The sequence below is a fragment of the Microtus oregoni genome, unplaced genomic scaffold (genome assembly GCF_018167655.1).
Source record: "Microtus oregoni isolate MIOR12 unplaced genomic scaffold, Mior012 000062F_ref0000492, whole genome shotgun sequence".
Lineage (NCBI taxonomy): Eukaryota > Metazoa > Chordata > Mammalia > Rodentia > Cricetidae > Microtus > Microtus oregoni.
Window position 1 is genome coordinate 6,802,078 of NW_024543872.1, and position 13,865 is coordinate 6,815,942.

The 13,865-nt window shown below is 44.9% G+C and overlaps 1 protein-coding gene across 1 annotated transcript; it reads left to right on the forward strand.

The window, feature by feature from the left end:
• Window positions 1-11: 11 nt before the first annotated feature.
• LOC121439735 (centromere protein O-like) lies at window positions 12-13,563 on the forward strand. The gene is made up of 7 exons (XM_041640342.1): window positions 12-217; window positions 341-442; window positions 1,776-1,945; window positions 8,890-9,007; window positions 9,845-10,104; window positions 11,752-11,923; window positions 12,717-13,563. Exons 2-7 carry the CDS (start codon window positions 397-399, stop codon window positions 12,881-12,883), a joined length of 933 nt encoding a protein of 310 aa, XP_041496276.1. The 5' UTR covers window positions 12-217; window positions 341-396; the 3' UTR covers window positions 12,884-13,563.
• The last annotated feature ends 302 nt before the right edge of the window (window positions 13,564-13,865 follow it).

A 13,865-nucleotide genomic window follows, 5' to 3' on the forward strand; every position in this document is an offset into this window, starting at 1 on the left:
GCCCTCGGCGGGAAGTCTTAAACTGGAACCGGAGTGAGTTCGCTCTGAAGAGAAAGCAAACCGGGTAGCGCACGCCCTTAATCTCAGCACTCGGGAGACAGAGGCAGGGAAAGGGAGAGAGAGAAAGCAGGACCCGGGTAGCCGGCTTCGCCGTCCTGCACAGATCCTGTGGTGCTCGGGGGAAGCCCGGCTGCAGCCGAGCGGCCGTGGCGGTGAGGTAGGCGTGGATGCGTCTGACAAGTTCACGGCCAGGGAGGCGGGCTGGACACCTCGTCTACCCCGGGACAGTCGGGGTTTCTCCAAGTGCTAAGGATGATTGTTTTTCTTTTCCTGTTTACAGTCAAGGACGTTTGGGTTCGTATTAAACTTGCCCTGGCCGGCACCTGAGCTCAAGAGATGGCGTCTGCGAATACTTTGTGTCAAGGCGGGGAGAGCAAAGGAGGTATTGAGAGGGTTGGCCTTCCCCGTACCGCTGTATCTCTTTCCAGACCTTGTGACGGAGGAGGGGCCGCTGTGGGGCAGTAACTTTGTCGATGAGCTGTGGATTTGATTCAGGGCCCTGTCTTTGTAAATACTGTGATTTAGACCCATTACAGTTCTGCTTCGGTTTCTTCCTCCCTCCTTTCTTTTATTTTTTCTTAAATTAATGTGAGATAATAAACGACATGCGGGTTTAAATTGTTACTTCAAAACCAAAAGTAAGTCTGGCAACTTTCTGTGTTAAAACTGTTCTGCACGCACAAGTAAGCCGTAGTTCTCAACCTGTGGGTCGCGACCCCCTTGCCAAACCGCTGTTTCCAAAATCCTTGCAAAGTAGATACTGGGTCTTGTTTGTGGTGAAGCGATTGAGAATCGTCCTTTTGCACCCCGTGGATGTGTTTCTGCGTTCAGCAGGCTTAGATGAAGTGGTGGTGGGCCTACAAAGCAAGCAGCTGACAAGCCAGTTGCTTGTTCTCTGTAAACGAGCATCCCGCTTAGGGAGGGCTTTTACACCAGAGTTCAGCAGAGAGGCCGGTGGTCTCTGCTTTGGTTGTTTGGTCCTCTGGTTTTATAAATTTATGGCAGAGCCATAATACCAGCACTCTGGGTAGAGGCAGGTGAGGTGACTGTGAGTCCAAGACTAGCCATGTAGGAGAGACCCTGTCTCGATAAATAGGAAAGGCACCTGCCCTCAATTCATTTACTTAACAGTTTAGCTGGCTCTCAGATCCTAGATAAATGAGACATCTATTGTGATGGCTGATTTGGTTGTCAACTTGATACACCTGTGAAGAGGGAACCTCAGTGGAGAAATTACCTCATTAGCTTGGTCCCTGGGCATTTCTTTAGGACATTTTCTTGACTGCTGACAGATGGAGGAGGGCCCAACCCACTGTGGGTGGAACTGCCCCTGCGCAGGTGGTCCTGGGTTGTGTAGGAACGCTAGCTGAAGAGGAGGAGGAAGCCAGTCAGGAAGTATGTTCCTCCACCGTCTCTGCTTCAGTTCCTACCCTGAGGTCCTACAACACACACATACACCCAGCAGATGATTCTGGGTTATATAAGAAAGCAAACTGAGCAAGTGTTCCTCAATCTGCTTCAGTTCCTGCCTGAGCTTCTCTGTCTCCTTCATGATGGACTGTAACCTGTAAGATGAAATAGCCCTTTGTTTAGCACAAAAAACAAAACAAAACAAAACTGTTACTTCTTAGAGTGTGCATTTTTGCCAGAGTTAAACCCTTGTCCTTGTCCAATGGTGAAGTTTTTGTTTTTTTTTTTAATTTTTTTCCCCTTAGGTGTTCTAGCTCACCTGGAAAGACTAGAGGCTCAAATGAACAGATCAAGGAAAAAGTTTGAAGATCCGACAGTTCACACAAAGGAAAGTTCTCTTAGAACCAGGATTCAGGAACTGCGGAAGCAGCGAGAAGAGCTGAGGGCTGAAGTGAAGCGGCGGCGGCAAGCTAGAGTGAGTGAAAGAGCCTCGTGGGCTCTCCTGGGGTGAGGGGCAGCTGTGATCAGGGATCAGCCAACCAGGGCCACGTGTTTTACTTGGGATCCTACTGGATGGATTTCAAGTCTTTGATTCTCTTCAAATAAACAGACCTGTGGAGATATAGCTAAGAATATTGACTAGTAATTGTCAAGTGATGATGAAGAGGCAGACAAGTGCTTTGTGAGCCTCCCCTCTGCCTTCCCTCACAGACACCTGACCTGGTACCTCAGCGTCAGCAGATCTAAGCTGTTTATAATTTTGCCATCCGTGCCAAAGTTCTGTCACCCGGTCTCAGAGTTTCACAGTGGTCATTGGCCATTCCTTCTTTCTGGTTTCCACTCTAGATGAGGTCCAGTCAGCACATCTGTCAAGTGGTCCTCTGCTGTCTTTGACTTCCCTGCCATATATTAAGTATTACCATCATATGTGGTAAATCCAGTTACCAGGCAGGTTGGATCCTAGGATTATTACAATAGTTTGGGGGTCTCTTAATACTTCCATTTTTCCACTAATCCTGCAGGGCCAAGAAAATGTTACAAAATCGTAAATGGAGATTTCAATCCTGCCCACCAGTTCCTGAATAACTACTCTGAGTCTTAATGTTAATTATTAATGTTTAGCTGATGGCTCAGGCTCATTGCCTGCTACCTCTTACATCTTAAATTAATCCGTTTCTATTCATCTGTGTATTTCCACGTAGCCATGGCATTACTGGTCTGCTGGCATGTTGCTCTTTGGATGGATGGATGGCATCTCCCAGATTCCACCCTTTTTTTCCTGTATCTCTGCTTGGATTTCCTGCCTGGCTCTATCCTGCCTTGCCATAGGCCAAAGCAACTTTTATGTATCAACCAATGAGATCAAGACATAGTAACAGCATACAGAAAGACATCCCACAGCACAAAATGTCAAATTCTTCCCCTGCCCAAATACAGGCAGTAACTACTCAGTGATAGCCATCATTACCCATAAGGCCAGCCTTCCTGCCCTTTCCTTCCCTCCCTTCCCACTCTTCTGTAGGAGCCCACTCCTACAAGGTCAGGTAGGGTTCCTGGATAGGGGATCCTCGAGGCCAAAGAAAAGTCAGAAGAAACAGAAGACAGGATAGAATTGGGAGGTCTGTCTAGTCATGCTGAAGCAGCCAAACAGTCCAGTGTTTATTACAGAACTTGCTTATATACAAAAGCAGAACAAAGCACAGCACAGACAGTCGGTCAGTATCTAACCACAGGACCATTCCTGTCCTTGAGTGAGCAGCCTCCCCTCCAGCATGTACTTGCTGCTCGTAAGCAGCCTCACTTTCTTTCTTGATGTTCCTGAGGTTTGTCGTCAGCAGTATACTGTCTACTAGATAGAGTGCTCTTTTTTTGCGGGCTAAATCAGAAGTCTCTAGATGTAAACTGAGTCACACATGGGCTCCCACCCTCTTCCTCTTTTCTTTAATTTGCTTTTTACTGAAGAAAAATACATAAAATGTGAAGAGGCTAATGAGCATCTTAAGGGAATGCAGCCAGGTTTCTACCAGAAGTGAAAACTCAGGTTATTACCAGTGCCCAGAATTATCCTGTGTCTCCTGTTAGTCTTACCTTTCGGTGTTAACCCCCCATCCTGTTTCATACAACTGTAGACTATGAGCTCCTCTGTCTTGCTTATTTTGCTGAGTGTACAGTCTGTGAGCCTGGTTCAGGCCATCACTGCTGGGCAGCAGTTCTGTTCTCTGACAGTTATAATTTTCCTGCTCCCCTGTGGGCACCGTGTGGGTCATTTGGGTTGTTTCACTTTGGGTTCATCATGAAGATTGCTGCTCTGATGTTCTTGTTGCTGCTGCTTCATTAAAGACACAGGACTTTCCTATTCAGCACAAGCCTGCAGGTTCACTTTAACGAGTGCTGTACCCTGTAAAGTGTATGTGTTCAATTTACGATCCCAACAGTGGCTACTGAGGTCTTTGTTGTTTTGCAACTTTACCAGTCTGGCATTGTCCATTTTACAGGTTTGTCATTATGGTGGGGGTATAATAGTATTTTATTATAGACTTAATTTGTATTTGGCTTTTTTTCCCCTTGCCATTCTCCAAAGAACAGAATATAAACTGATTTTATAATATTGCATATTTACACAGTGTTATAGAGGTAATTTAAAGTGTACAAGAAGTAGAGGTTATAAAGCAGATAGTCTGGTCTTTAGGCAAGGACTTGAGCATCCATAGGTTTGGATATCTGCAGTAGATTCTAGAATCAGTCTCCCTTCAGTACTGTGCTACGCCTGTGCCTGTGGTAGATTCCTGAGTTTCCCAAGTGTTCTTCTTATGGCTGCTAAAATAAATAAATAAATAAATAAATAAATGCCATCAGCTAGGATTTTTTTTTTTACTTTATATATTTTTGGGTTTGAGTTCTTTCCCTTGGACTGTGACTTGCCTTCCACTCTCTGTAAGTAGAGATCCATTTTGAAATTTAGCTTTGTGCTTTTGTGTTTTGGTTTCATAAATCTTCATCTGACATAGTAAAGGTGATGGCCTGTTATTTTATGCTTTGTTTCATCGTTCAGATAGTTCATGTTTACCCCCCACTGCCTCCCAAACAACATCTTGAAAAGATCACTTGTCTCGTATGGGAGTTGGTCATCTCTGGGTTGTTTGGTTCCATTGGTCTGTTTAACAGCTAACCTTAGTTTTCGAGGAGCAGATATTTTAGGCTGTGGTGTCTGTACCAGCTACATAGCTCTGCCTTGTTTGTGTGAAAGATGTGTAAGATGGGTGTGGTGGTGAGCCGGTTAAACCTATTTTTAAAAAGGCACCCTGCTGGTCATGGTACCATAAGTCTTGTAATGCCAACACTTGGGAGGCTAAGGAAGAAAGATCCAGAGTTCACAACCAGCCGGGGGTATCATGACACAAGCTGTGTATAGTTTGGTAACCCCTGAAGCGTGCAGTTTTATCTTTTAGATTTTTTTTTTCCTGACTTTTTTGTTGTATACATTTGAAGGCTAGGTATGGTGCATGCCTTTAATCCCAGCACTCTTTTTTTTTTAGATTATTTATTTATTTATTTAAAGATTTATTTATTATGTATACAACATTCTTCCTCGATGTATGCCCGCACGCCAGAGGAGGGCACCAGATCTCAGTACAGATGGTTGTGAGCCACCATGTGATTGCTGGGAATTGAACTCAGGACCTCTGGAAGAGCAGCCAGTGCTCTTAACCTCTGAGCCATCTCTCCAGGCCAATCCCAGCACTCTTGAGACAGAGGCAGGTAGACCTGTGAGTTTGAGGTCAGTCTGGTCTACAATTCCAGGACAGCCAGAGTCACATGATAGAGAGACCCCCATCTCAAGAAAAGAAAAAAACAATACCTTTGGCCTTGTATTTGGAGTGTAAATTAGGTTGTACATATTTTTGTTCATACTTTAAGGTTGTCATCCATTTTCTTCAGGTCCACATTTTCACCATTAGGCATCAATCTTATTAGGCGACAACCTTGTTTAAATGTGGTTTCTTTTTTTTTTTTTTTAACTTCATATTCTCTGTCTTTGGTGTTTGACAGTTTTATGTCATAATGAGGTCAGATATAGTGTTTATTTGGCTTGGTGATGCTTAAATTAGTACTTGAAGTTTTTCATTTATTGAAAAATGTGACCATTATCATTTCAAGTAATACATGAGTGGCATTCTTTACTATATATTTCTGGGGTTCCTATGAAGAGTGGGTTTTTTTGTTTTTTATAGTTTGTATGTTTTTCCTGTAACAGATCTATACTGATTTTCTAATCTTACTTTTGCTTTCATGCTTGTTTAAATAAATATAACAGATACCTGTTTCATTTAATCATCTTTTTCTTAATATTGTTTCTTTTTTAATGTTTTGATGTTTTAGCTAGCATCTATTAAGTATATATAATGGGTTTCACTATAGCAGTTTCGTTATGTATGTAGTATTCCCATTACCCTTTGTCCCTCACCCCCAGTTCCTCTTCCCAACCTGTTCCCCTTCTGCTTTCATGGTTTTTTGTTTTGGTTTTCAACCCAGTAGCTTTCACTGGGTTGCTTATAAGGGTATGGGTAAGGGTTTGTTTGCCCTTTGGCAGGGACACTTTACCAATGTCTACATGACTGAAGAAAATGTCTCCCCCCCCCCCCATCAATCCTTATGTATAATCCTTAGGCAGGCTGGGCGGTGGTGGCACACACCTTTAATCCCAGCACTCGGGAGGCAGATCTCTGTGAGTTCAAGGCCAGCCTGGTCTACAAGAGCTAGTTCCAGGACAGGAACCAAAAAAGCTATGGAGAAACCCTGTCTCGGGGGGGAAAAAAAAAATCCTTAGGCAGGTGTAGGTACCCATGAGCCCTTTTCTTTTCCATTATAGCAGTGGTTCTCAACCTTCCTAATGGCTACAACCCTTTAAGACAGTTCCTCACGTTGTGGTGACCCCCAACCATAAAATTATTTTGTTGCTACTTCATAACTATAATTTTTATACCGTTATGAATTGTAATGTAAATATCTGTGGGTTTTGATGGCCTTAGGTGACCACTGTGAAAGGGTCATTTGACCTCCAAAGGGGTTGTGACCCACAGGTTGAGAATGGCTGCTCAAGCTTATATTGAATGGCCAAAACACCGTCAGCATAGTTTGCCTGGTAACGTTTTTCTTAATGATGCGCATGAGGAGAATATTAGAAGGGCTCTGGTTGCATCATCTTCCTCCAGAGACTTGAGTTTGTTTTCCCAGCAGGCAGCTAGCACACGGCCTCTGTGGTGCCTGCACTCTCCTCTGTCCCTACTCCAGCCACACATCTGAAAGTGGGTTGGGGACAGGCCTGTCTTCTGCTGGGCTTTATAACCATCAGCAGTTCTTTCTGTGTCATTTCTTCGACTCCAGCCACACATGTGCAGCTCTGAACTTAGCCAGGACCGATTGTGTGCAGATGTGGGTTCCCTTCCCTTAGAAGGAGACTGCTCCTTTACTTGCTGACCTCCCGGACCCGAAATAATTACACAGAAGCTATATTAGTTAAAACACTGCTTGGCCTATTAGTTTAGGCTTCTTATTAACTAACTCTAACATCTTTTTTGTTATTGTTGTTGTTTTGTTTTGTTTTGTTTTTCGAGACAGGGTTTCTCTGTGGCTTTGGAGCCTGTCCTGGAACTAGCTCTGTAGACCAGGCTGGTCTTGAACTCACAGAGATCCGCCTGCCTCTGCCTCCCGAGTGCTGGGATTAAAGGCGTGCGCCACCATCACCCAGCTAACTCTTACATCTTAAATTAACCCATTTCTACTAATCTGTGTATCACCACAATGCTGTGGCTTACCAGGTAAAGTTCTGGGCATCTGTCTCCTTCATGGCTTCTCCCTGACTCCCCCTTCTTTTCTCTATCTCTGCTTAGAATTCCCACCTTGCTTTGTTCTCCACTGCCATAGGCCCAAAGCAGCTTGTTTTTTAACCAATGGTAATAATACATATTCACAGCATACAGAGGGGAATCCCACATCACTTCCCTGTGAGATCTTAGCTACCTAGTAACATTGGTCTTCTGTTTCCCCCACTATAATGATATTTTATTTATGTTTTAATAAATAAAGCTTGCTTAAAGATCAGAAGGGCAAAGCTAAGCCACTAGAGGTCTAGTGATGACACACACCTTTAATCCCAGGATTTGCTCGACAGTGGCAGATGGATCTCTGTGAGTTCAAGGCCACCCTGGGCTACACAAGATCAATGCATAAACAAATCCAGGTGGTGGTGGCCTACACCTTTAATCCCAGCACTAGAGGGAATATAAAGTGGGAGGGGAAGGGAGGTTTAGTCTTCTTAGGCTGGGTAGGCTGCTTTCGCTGCTTAGTCTACAGTTGCTCAGCCTTGGTAGAAGTAAGACTTCTCTAGTGGCTTTGCTTTTCTTGTTTTTGGGTTGAACCCCAATATCTGTCTCTGGGTTTTTATTATTCGTGCTACACCCCACACAGTGAAAGTATACCTTGAAATGCAGAATCGCACATGCTCCAAGAGAAGAGGGAACTGCAGGAGAGCCAGCTTCTTCAAAAGCATTTTGTTTTCTTCTCAGTCCTGTTTGAGTTTCCTCTGATGCGGTTGGATCATTTTCTGATTGCTTGCTTATTGTGTGTAATATGTGGGTCTGCTTGTTGGGGTTTCTGTCCTGCCCAGTTCCCACAGCCGTTACGTCCCAAAGAAAATCACACAGAGTCTACATCAGTTATAAACTGATTGGCCCATTAGCTCAGGCTTCTTATTAACTCTTATAACTTATATTAGCCCATTATTCTAGTATATATTAGCCACATGGCTCAGTATCTTTTTCAGCAGGGTAGGTCACATCTTCCTTCTTTGGTGTCTGGACAGGACTGGGGAGGAATGGGCTTCCTCCTTCCCAGAATTCTCCTATTCTCCTTGACCCACCTCTACTTCCTATCTGGTTGTCCCGCCTATACTTCCTGCCTGGCTACTAGCCAATCAGCATTTATTTAAAACATAATTGATAGAATACGGAATTGTCCTGCACCAATTGTACTTGCAATCCAGCTTGCACACTTAATCCTCTGAGGAAAGGGTAGCTACGGGTGTAAGCCTGAGTCCCGGCTTTTCCAGCTTTGTCTTCTCACGGCCCACTGTCTTGTCCACCCTGCACTCATCCTAGGCTTTGTTCGTGCCCTTTCTTCTCCTCTGCAGTCTTCACCATTGCCATCAAAATCCTGGCTCATTAGCTCGCAGTTTCTACTCCTGATTCCTCACATTGTGACCACATCCTGTCCGTCAACTGTACATCACAACACCAACTGAGTTGTCATGAACGCCTCACAGAATTAGAGAAACTGCCCTTACTTGTATACAGTCAAATGGTAGCCAAGACTTTGTGATGCCCCTATTATAACCAGTATGCTTTGCTGCATATCCTGTAGGTTAAAGCATCTTTGGCCAGTGAAGACCCAAACAGCACAGTAGAGACCAGTGAGCAAGAGGCCTTGGAAAGGCAGTGGGGGAACATGAAAGCCATTCTGCAGGCCTATCGTTTTACAGGTAGGCCTTTGCTCTGCTCTGACTCGTTCTTAGTTGGCTAGCTGTATTAGGATAGACTTGGTTCCTGAGAACTTATTTGCATACACTGCTGTACATGCACAAGCTGGCATGTTGCTTTTAGGCCTGCCTACCTGTAAGATCGGCCTCTTTGGACAGTAAAAGATTGGCTGAAACTGTTACTTTGCATGATAGTCATTTGCTAGACCCTCTACTACAGTGGCTTCAACCTGTGAGTTGTGATGCCTTGAGGGGCGGGTGTCTAGTGACCCTTTGACAGGGCTTGTATGTCAGATATTTACATTATGATTAAAAACAGTGGCAAAGTTAAAATTGTAAAGCAGCAATGAGAAGAACTCTATGACGGGGTAACCACACGTGGGGAGCGGGACTCAAGCCCACAGCACTGGGCAGGTCCTGCTGGAACTTTGTTCACTGCTTGCCTATGACGTGGGAGTGAGTGGTCATGGTTGGAACTTCAAATCTTTGTTTCAGTATAAATAGGAATTTGCTCTTTGTCTATGCCACAGAGGACTGTGGGAAGAACTGAGTGAGGACCATCGTAAATTAGAACTCAAGAGAATAAAAAGAATACATAAAATTTTCTAGCTTTTCCCTCAGCATTTGATATTTAGAATATCTTCTCACTTCCTCATCTTTCCAGAATTTTAACTCGGATTCACGTGTGCCAGTCAGGGAGAGTGTCTGATACCATATTTGGCCAGCACTTGGGCACACTGTGTATCAATATACCAGGTCTTCTGAAGGCGCTAGCATGCCCAGACCTAACCCACAACTTGTGATTGACATCTGAGAGGTGTTGTCTCACCGTTTGCCTAGGACTCAGCGGGAAGCTGACCAGCCGTGGAGTGTGTATGTGCATCAGCACTGCCTTTGAGGGGAAGCTACTGGATTCCTACTTTGTAGACCTCATCATAGAGAAACCGCTTCGGATTCATCACCACTCCATCCCAGTCTTCATCCCTCTAGAAAAGATAGCCAGAGCATACCTACAGACTGACATCCAGCACTTCCTGTTTAGTCTCTGCGAGTACCTAAACGCCTACTCGGGGAGGAAGTACCAGATAGACCAACTTGAGGTATTTGTGTAGGGGTTTTATGTCTGATTTTATTGCCCATGACAGAATTCAAAGGAGCATGGCTTTTTTTTTTCCCCCCCTTTTAAGACAGGGTTTCACTGTGTTAACAGTTCTGGCTGTCCTGGAATTCTTGTAATGTAGCTGACCTTGAACTCACAGAGTTCTACCTGTCTCTGCCTCCTGAGTTCTGGGATTAAAGGCATGCACCTCCATGGAGCATGCATTCTTTTTTTTTTTTTTAATATTTATTTATTTATTATGTATACAACATTCCTTCCATGCCTGCCTGCATGCCAGAAGAGGGCACCAGATCTCATTATAGATGGTTGTGAGCCACCATGTGGTTGCTGGGAATTGAACTCAGGACCTTTGGAAGAGCAGGCAATGCTCTTAACCTCTGAGCCATCTCTCCAGCCCTGGAGCATGCATTCTTAAAGGTTTATTTTTGAGACAAAGTTCTTAGGATAAGCCGCCCAGACTGGTCTTGAACTTGGGCCTATATACCAGTCTCTGCCTCCTAAATGCTTGGATTACAAATGTACGCCAACATTGCTGATTTATTTATTTATTTATTATTGAAGATTTATTTCTTTATTATATATGCCATATTTTGCACGCATATACACCTGCATGACAGAAGAGGGCACCAGATCTCATTACAGATGGTTGTGAGCCACCATGTGGTTGCTGGGAATTGAACTCGGGACCTCTGAAAAAGCCAGCAGCCAGTGCTCTTAACCTCTGAGCCATCTCTCCGTCCCCTGTTTTTATTATTTATATGAAAATTTGTTTTTTGCAAGGCTGGAGATTGGATCTAGGGCCTTGGCATGGTGGGAAAGTACTCTGCCACTAAGCCATACCCCAGCCCTCATGTTTCCTAACTCTGAGCCAGAAGTTTGTCTGTTACCTTTACTCTGTGGTTGGTTGGTTGGTTGGTTGGTTGGTTGGTTGGTTTGAAACGGGGGTTCACTCTGTAGCCCAGGCTGGTCTGGAACTCACTGTGAAGCCCAAGCCACCCTCATGAGACTCAAGAGCAATCCTCCTGCCTTAGCTGCAGCGTTGACTAGAGGCGTGCTCCACACCAGCGTGTGCCCTTGCTTTCTAGTACTTGTTTCCCCACTACGGGCAGGTTCCTCTTCATCTCACACCCTTTTGCACCTCTCAGTGACATTGAAGGGCGGGTCCTAGTTATAGGGTCACAGGTCACATTCCTACTGGTGACCCTCGAATTTTTATGACATGCTGTTTAACTGAGCAAAGACTTTAAGCTCTGATGTTATGTGCCCAATTCTGTGCTGACCCTGTGCAGGTGTCCAGGATCATAGAGGACTACTGTTTGTCTTCTCCTGAACTCTGGTCTGCCTTCCAAGGGTGGGAACCAGAGATGCTGTAGCTGGGCGGTTCCACCTCTGCCCAGGTATCAGTTAAAGAAAACATCTTTCCATACAGGATAATCTCTTGGCAGAAATAGCATCTCCTATCTGTCCCTGATCATTCACTGAAGTGCTTCCTGCCACGGACTCCTGATGGCCCTTGGTCCCTTTGAGACAAAGTCTTGTGTGTTGTCGAGCTGCAGATGTTGCCTGTCCCACACGGTGCCTCTAGAGCAGTAACCGTCATCCCTCTCATTGCTCCCTCCCTTGGTAGACGGACTTCAGCGCCTTCCTCACTGGACCTCTGCAGAGAAACGCCCTGTGCAACTTGCTGTCGTTTACCTATAAAGTGAATCAGGGGCGCCAGACCTCCTCCTTTAGTGCCAGACTGCTGTATGAGGACCTGACAGCAACTCTTCCCACGGATGTCACTGTGACGTGCCCAGGTATGGGGGACGATGCCTCGTGGAAGCAATGGAGTGGCGCATGTAGAGTAACGTCCGTGGAACACTTCAAGCCCCTTCTCTTCACAGTCTAGAAATGTACTAAGAAAAGTTCGTTCCCACAGTTTTTTGTCTTTGTAAATGTTTTTTTTTTTAAATATTTATTTATTATGTATACAGTATTCTATCTGTGTGTATGCCTGCAGGCCAGAAGAGGGCACCAGACCTCATTACAGATGGTTGTGAGCCACCATGTGGTTGCTGGGAATTGAACTCAGGACCTTTGGAAGAGCAGGCAGTGCTCTTAACCACTGAGCCATCTCTCCAGCCCCCTGTCTTTGTAAATGTTAAGCATCATTATCGTAGTTTTCCCCATTCCATGCCTTTCCCAGATTGGCCAGAATTCTTTAAACTTACAATTTGTTTTCATGGGTATGTACCCTCCACACCCTAGATAGAGAACTGGGGTTGTCTGTGATGAAGTTAATACATGCTTAGCCCTCTAGAGTATGTGGCAGTTTTCCAGGGCTAGCCAGGAGACTTGTTTTCACGTGTGTAGCGGTACCATAATAATCTGACATGGGCAGTAATTTTTTTTTTTAAAGCAGTATTCTGACATTGCGTCTATTTTTTCTGAGTTCCCAATCTCAGAATTACATTGTTCTGGTAAGGGGCAACCTCTACAGAGCTATAGACCAAAATAAATAAATAAAAGTCATGTGGGTCTAGAAGAGCAGTGATCTGGTTCTGATTCCCCTGGTTGGATTAATGAACTTGACAGAATCTCTTCCTTTAGGGACAGAAGTGCCACCCCCTCACTGGGAAGAGCACAGAGCATCCCATGACATGCTCTTCCGCACCAAGCCCCTGCACAAGGTGTTTGCTTCATTTTCAAAAGAAGTTGAAGAGCTAGATTTGAGCCTGGTCTCCTGGGAAAGACTACCTGGGACACATCTGAAGTGATTATATTCATGCTGCCTGCAGTCCAGGACCTGTCAGCAAAAGCTGTGGAGAGAGAACGCTTGCCTGGATACCATCCTTGTCATGATTCTAGATGCCCATGCCGTCAGGATGACAAGGAGTTTGTTGTGCGTGTCTGTAGACACCGGGCGATTTGGACAGGTCCTTGGTTGCCTGGTCACTCAGTACAGTGCTCCAGAGCATCTCTTCCTCCACAGGTGGCAGCTGATTTGATCGTATGTATGTATTCTCGCTGAAAATCAGCTAAATTGGGAGTAATTAAAGACATTTTGTGAGCATCTCTAGCTTTGGTGGGAGCTGTAAATCTACCATAGGGCTTGTGTCTAAGAAGGGAAAGTGTTTAATCTTGGGTTTGGGGTAGCATGTTCTAGGCCACTATTTGGTGGGAGAAACTACTTTTTATGTGTATTTAATATTTTGTGTTCTAAAATATCTTGGTTGAGTGTTGAATGCATGAAGTCACTTTGAGAAAGCATTGTTAGAAATCTACACTTCAGTCAGTGGACCCTTCCCTGTTGTGCTCCTGCAAGCTCCAGGCAGGCACAGCTGGCTATCTGGTCCTTTTCCCACTCCTAGGTGCTTTTAACATAGCCTTTCCTCCTAACCATGGGTGTCTAGTGTGCAGCATGCACTGTTCTTGGCTTAGGATTTCTTGACATCTGTTTGGACCCATCTATTGGTCAAGTTCTCCCACAGCTCTGGGAGAATGCTCTTGAACCCTGTAAAGATTTGCCATTTGGCCGGGCGATGGTGGCACACGCCTTTAATCCCAGCACTCGGGAGGCAGAGGCAGGCGGATCTCTGTGAGTTCAAGGCCAGCCTGGTCTACAGAGCGAGTTCCAGGACAGGCTCCAAAGCCACAGAGAAACCCTGTCTCGAAAAACCAAAAAAAAAAAGATTTGCCATTTGTATTGGTTTAATAAAATGCTGATTGACCAGTAGCCAGGCTGGAAGTATAGGCGGG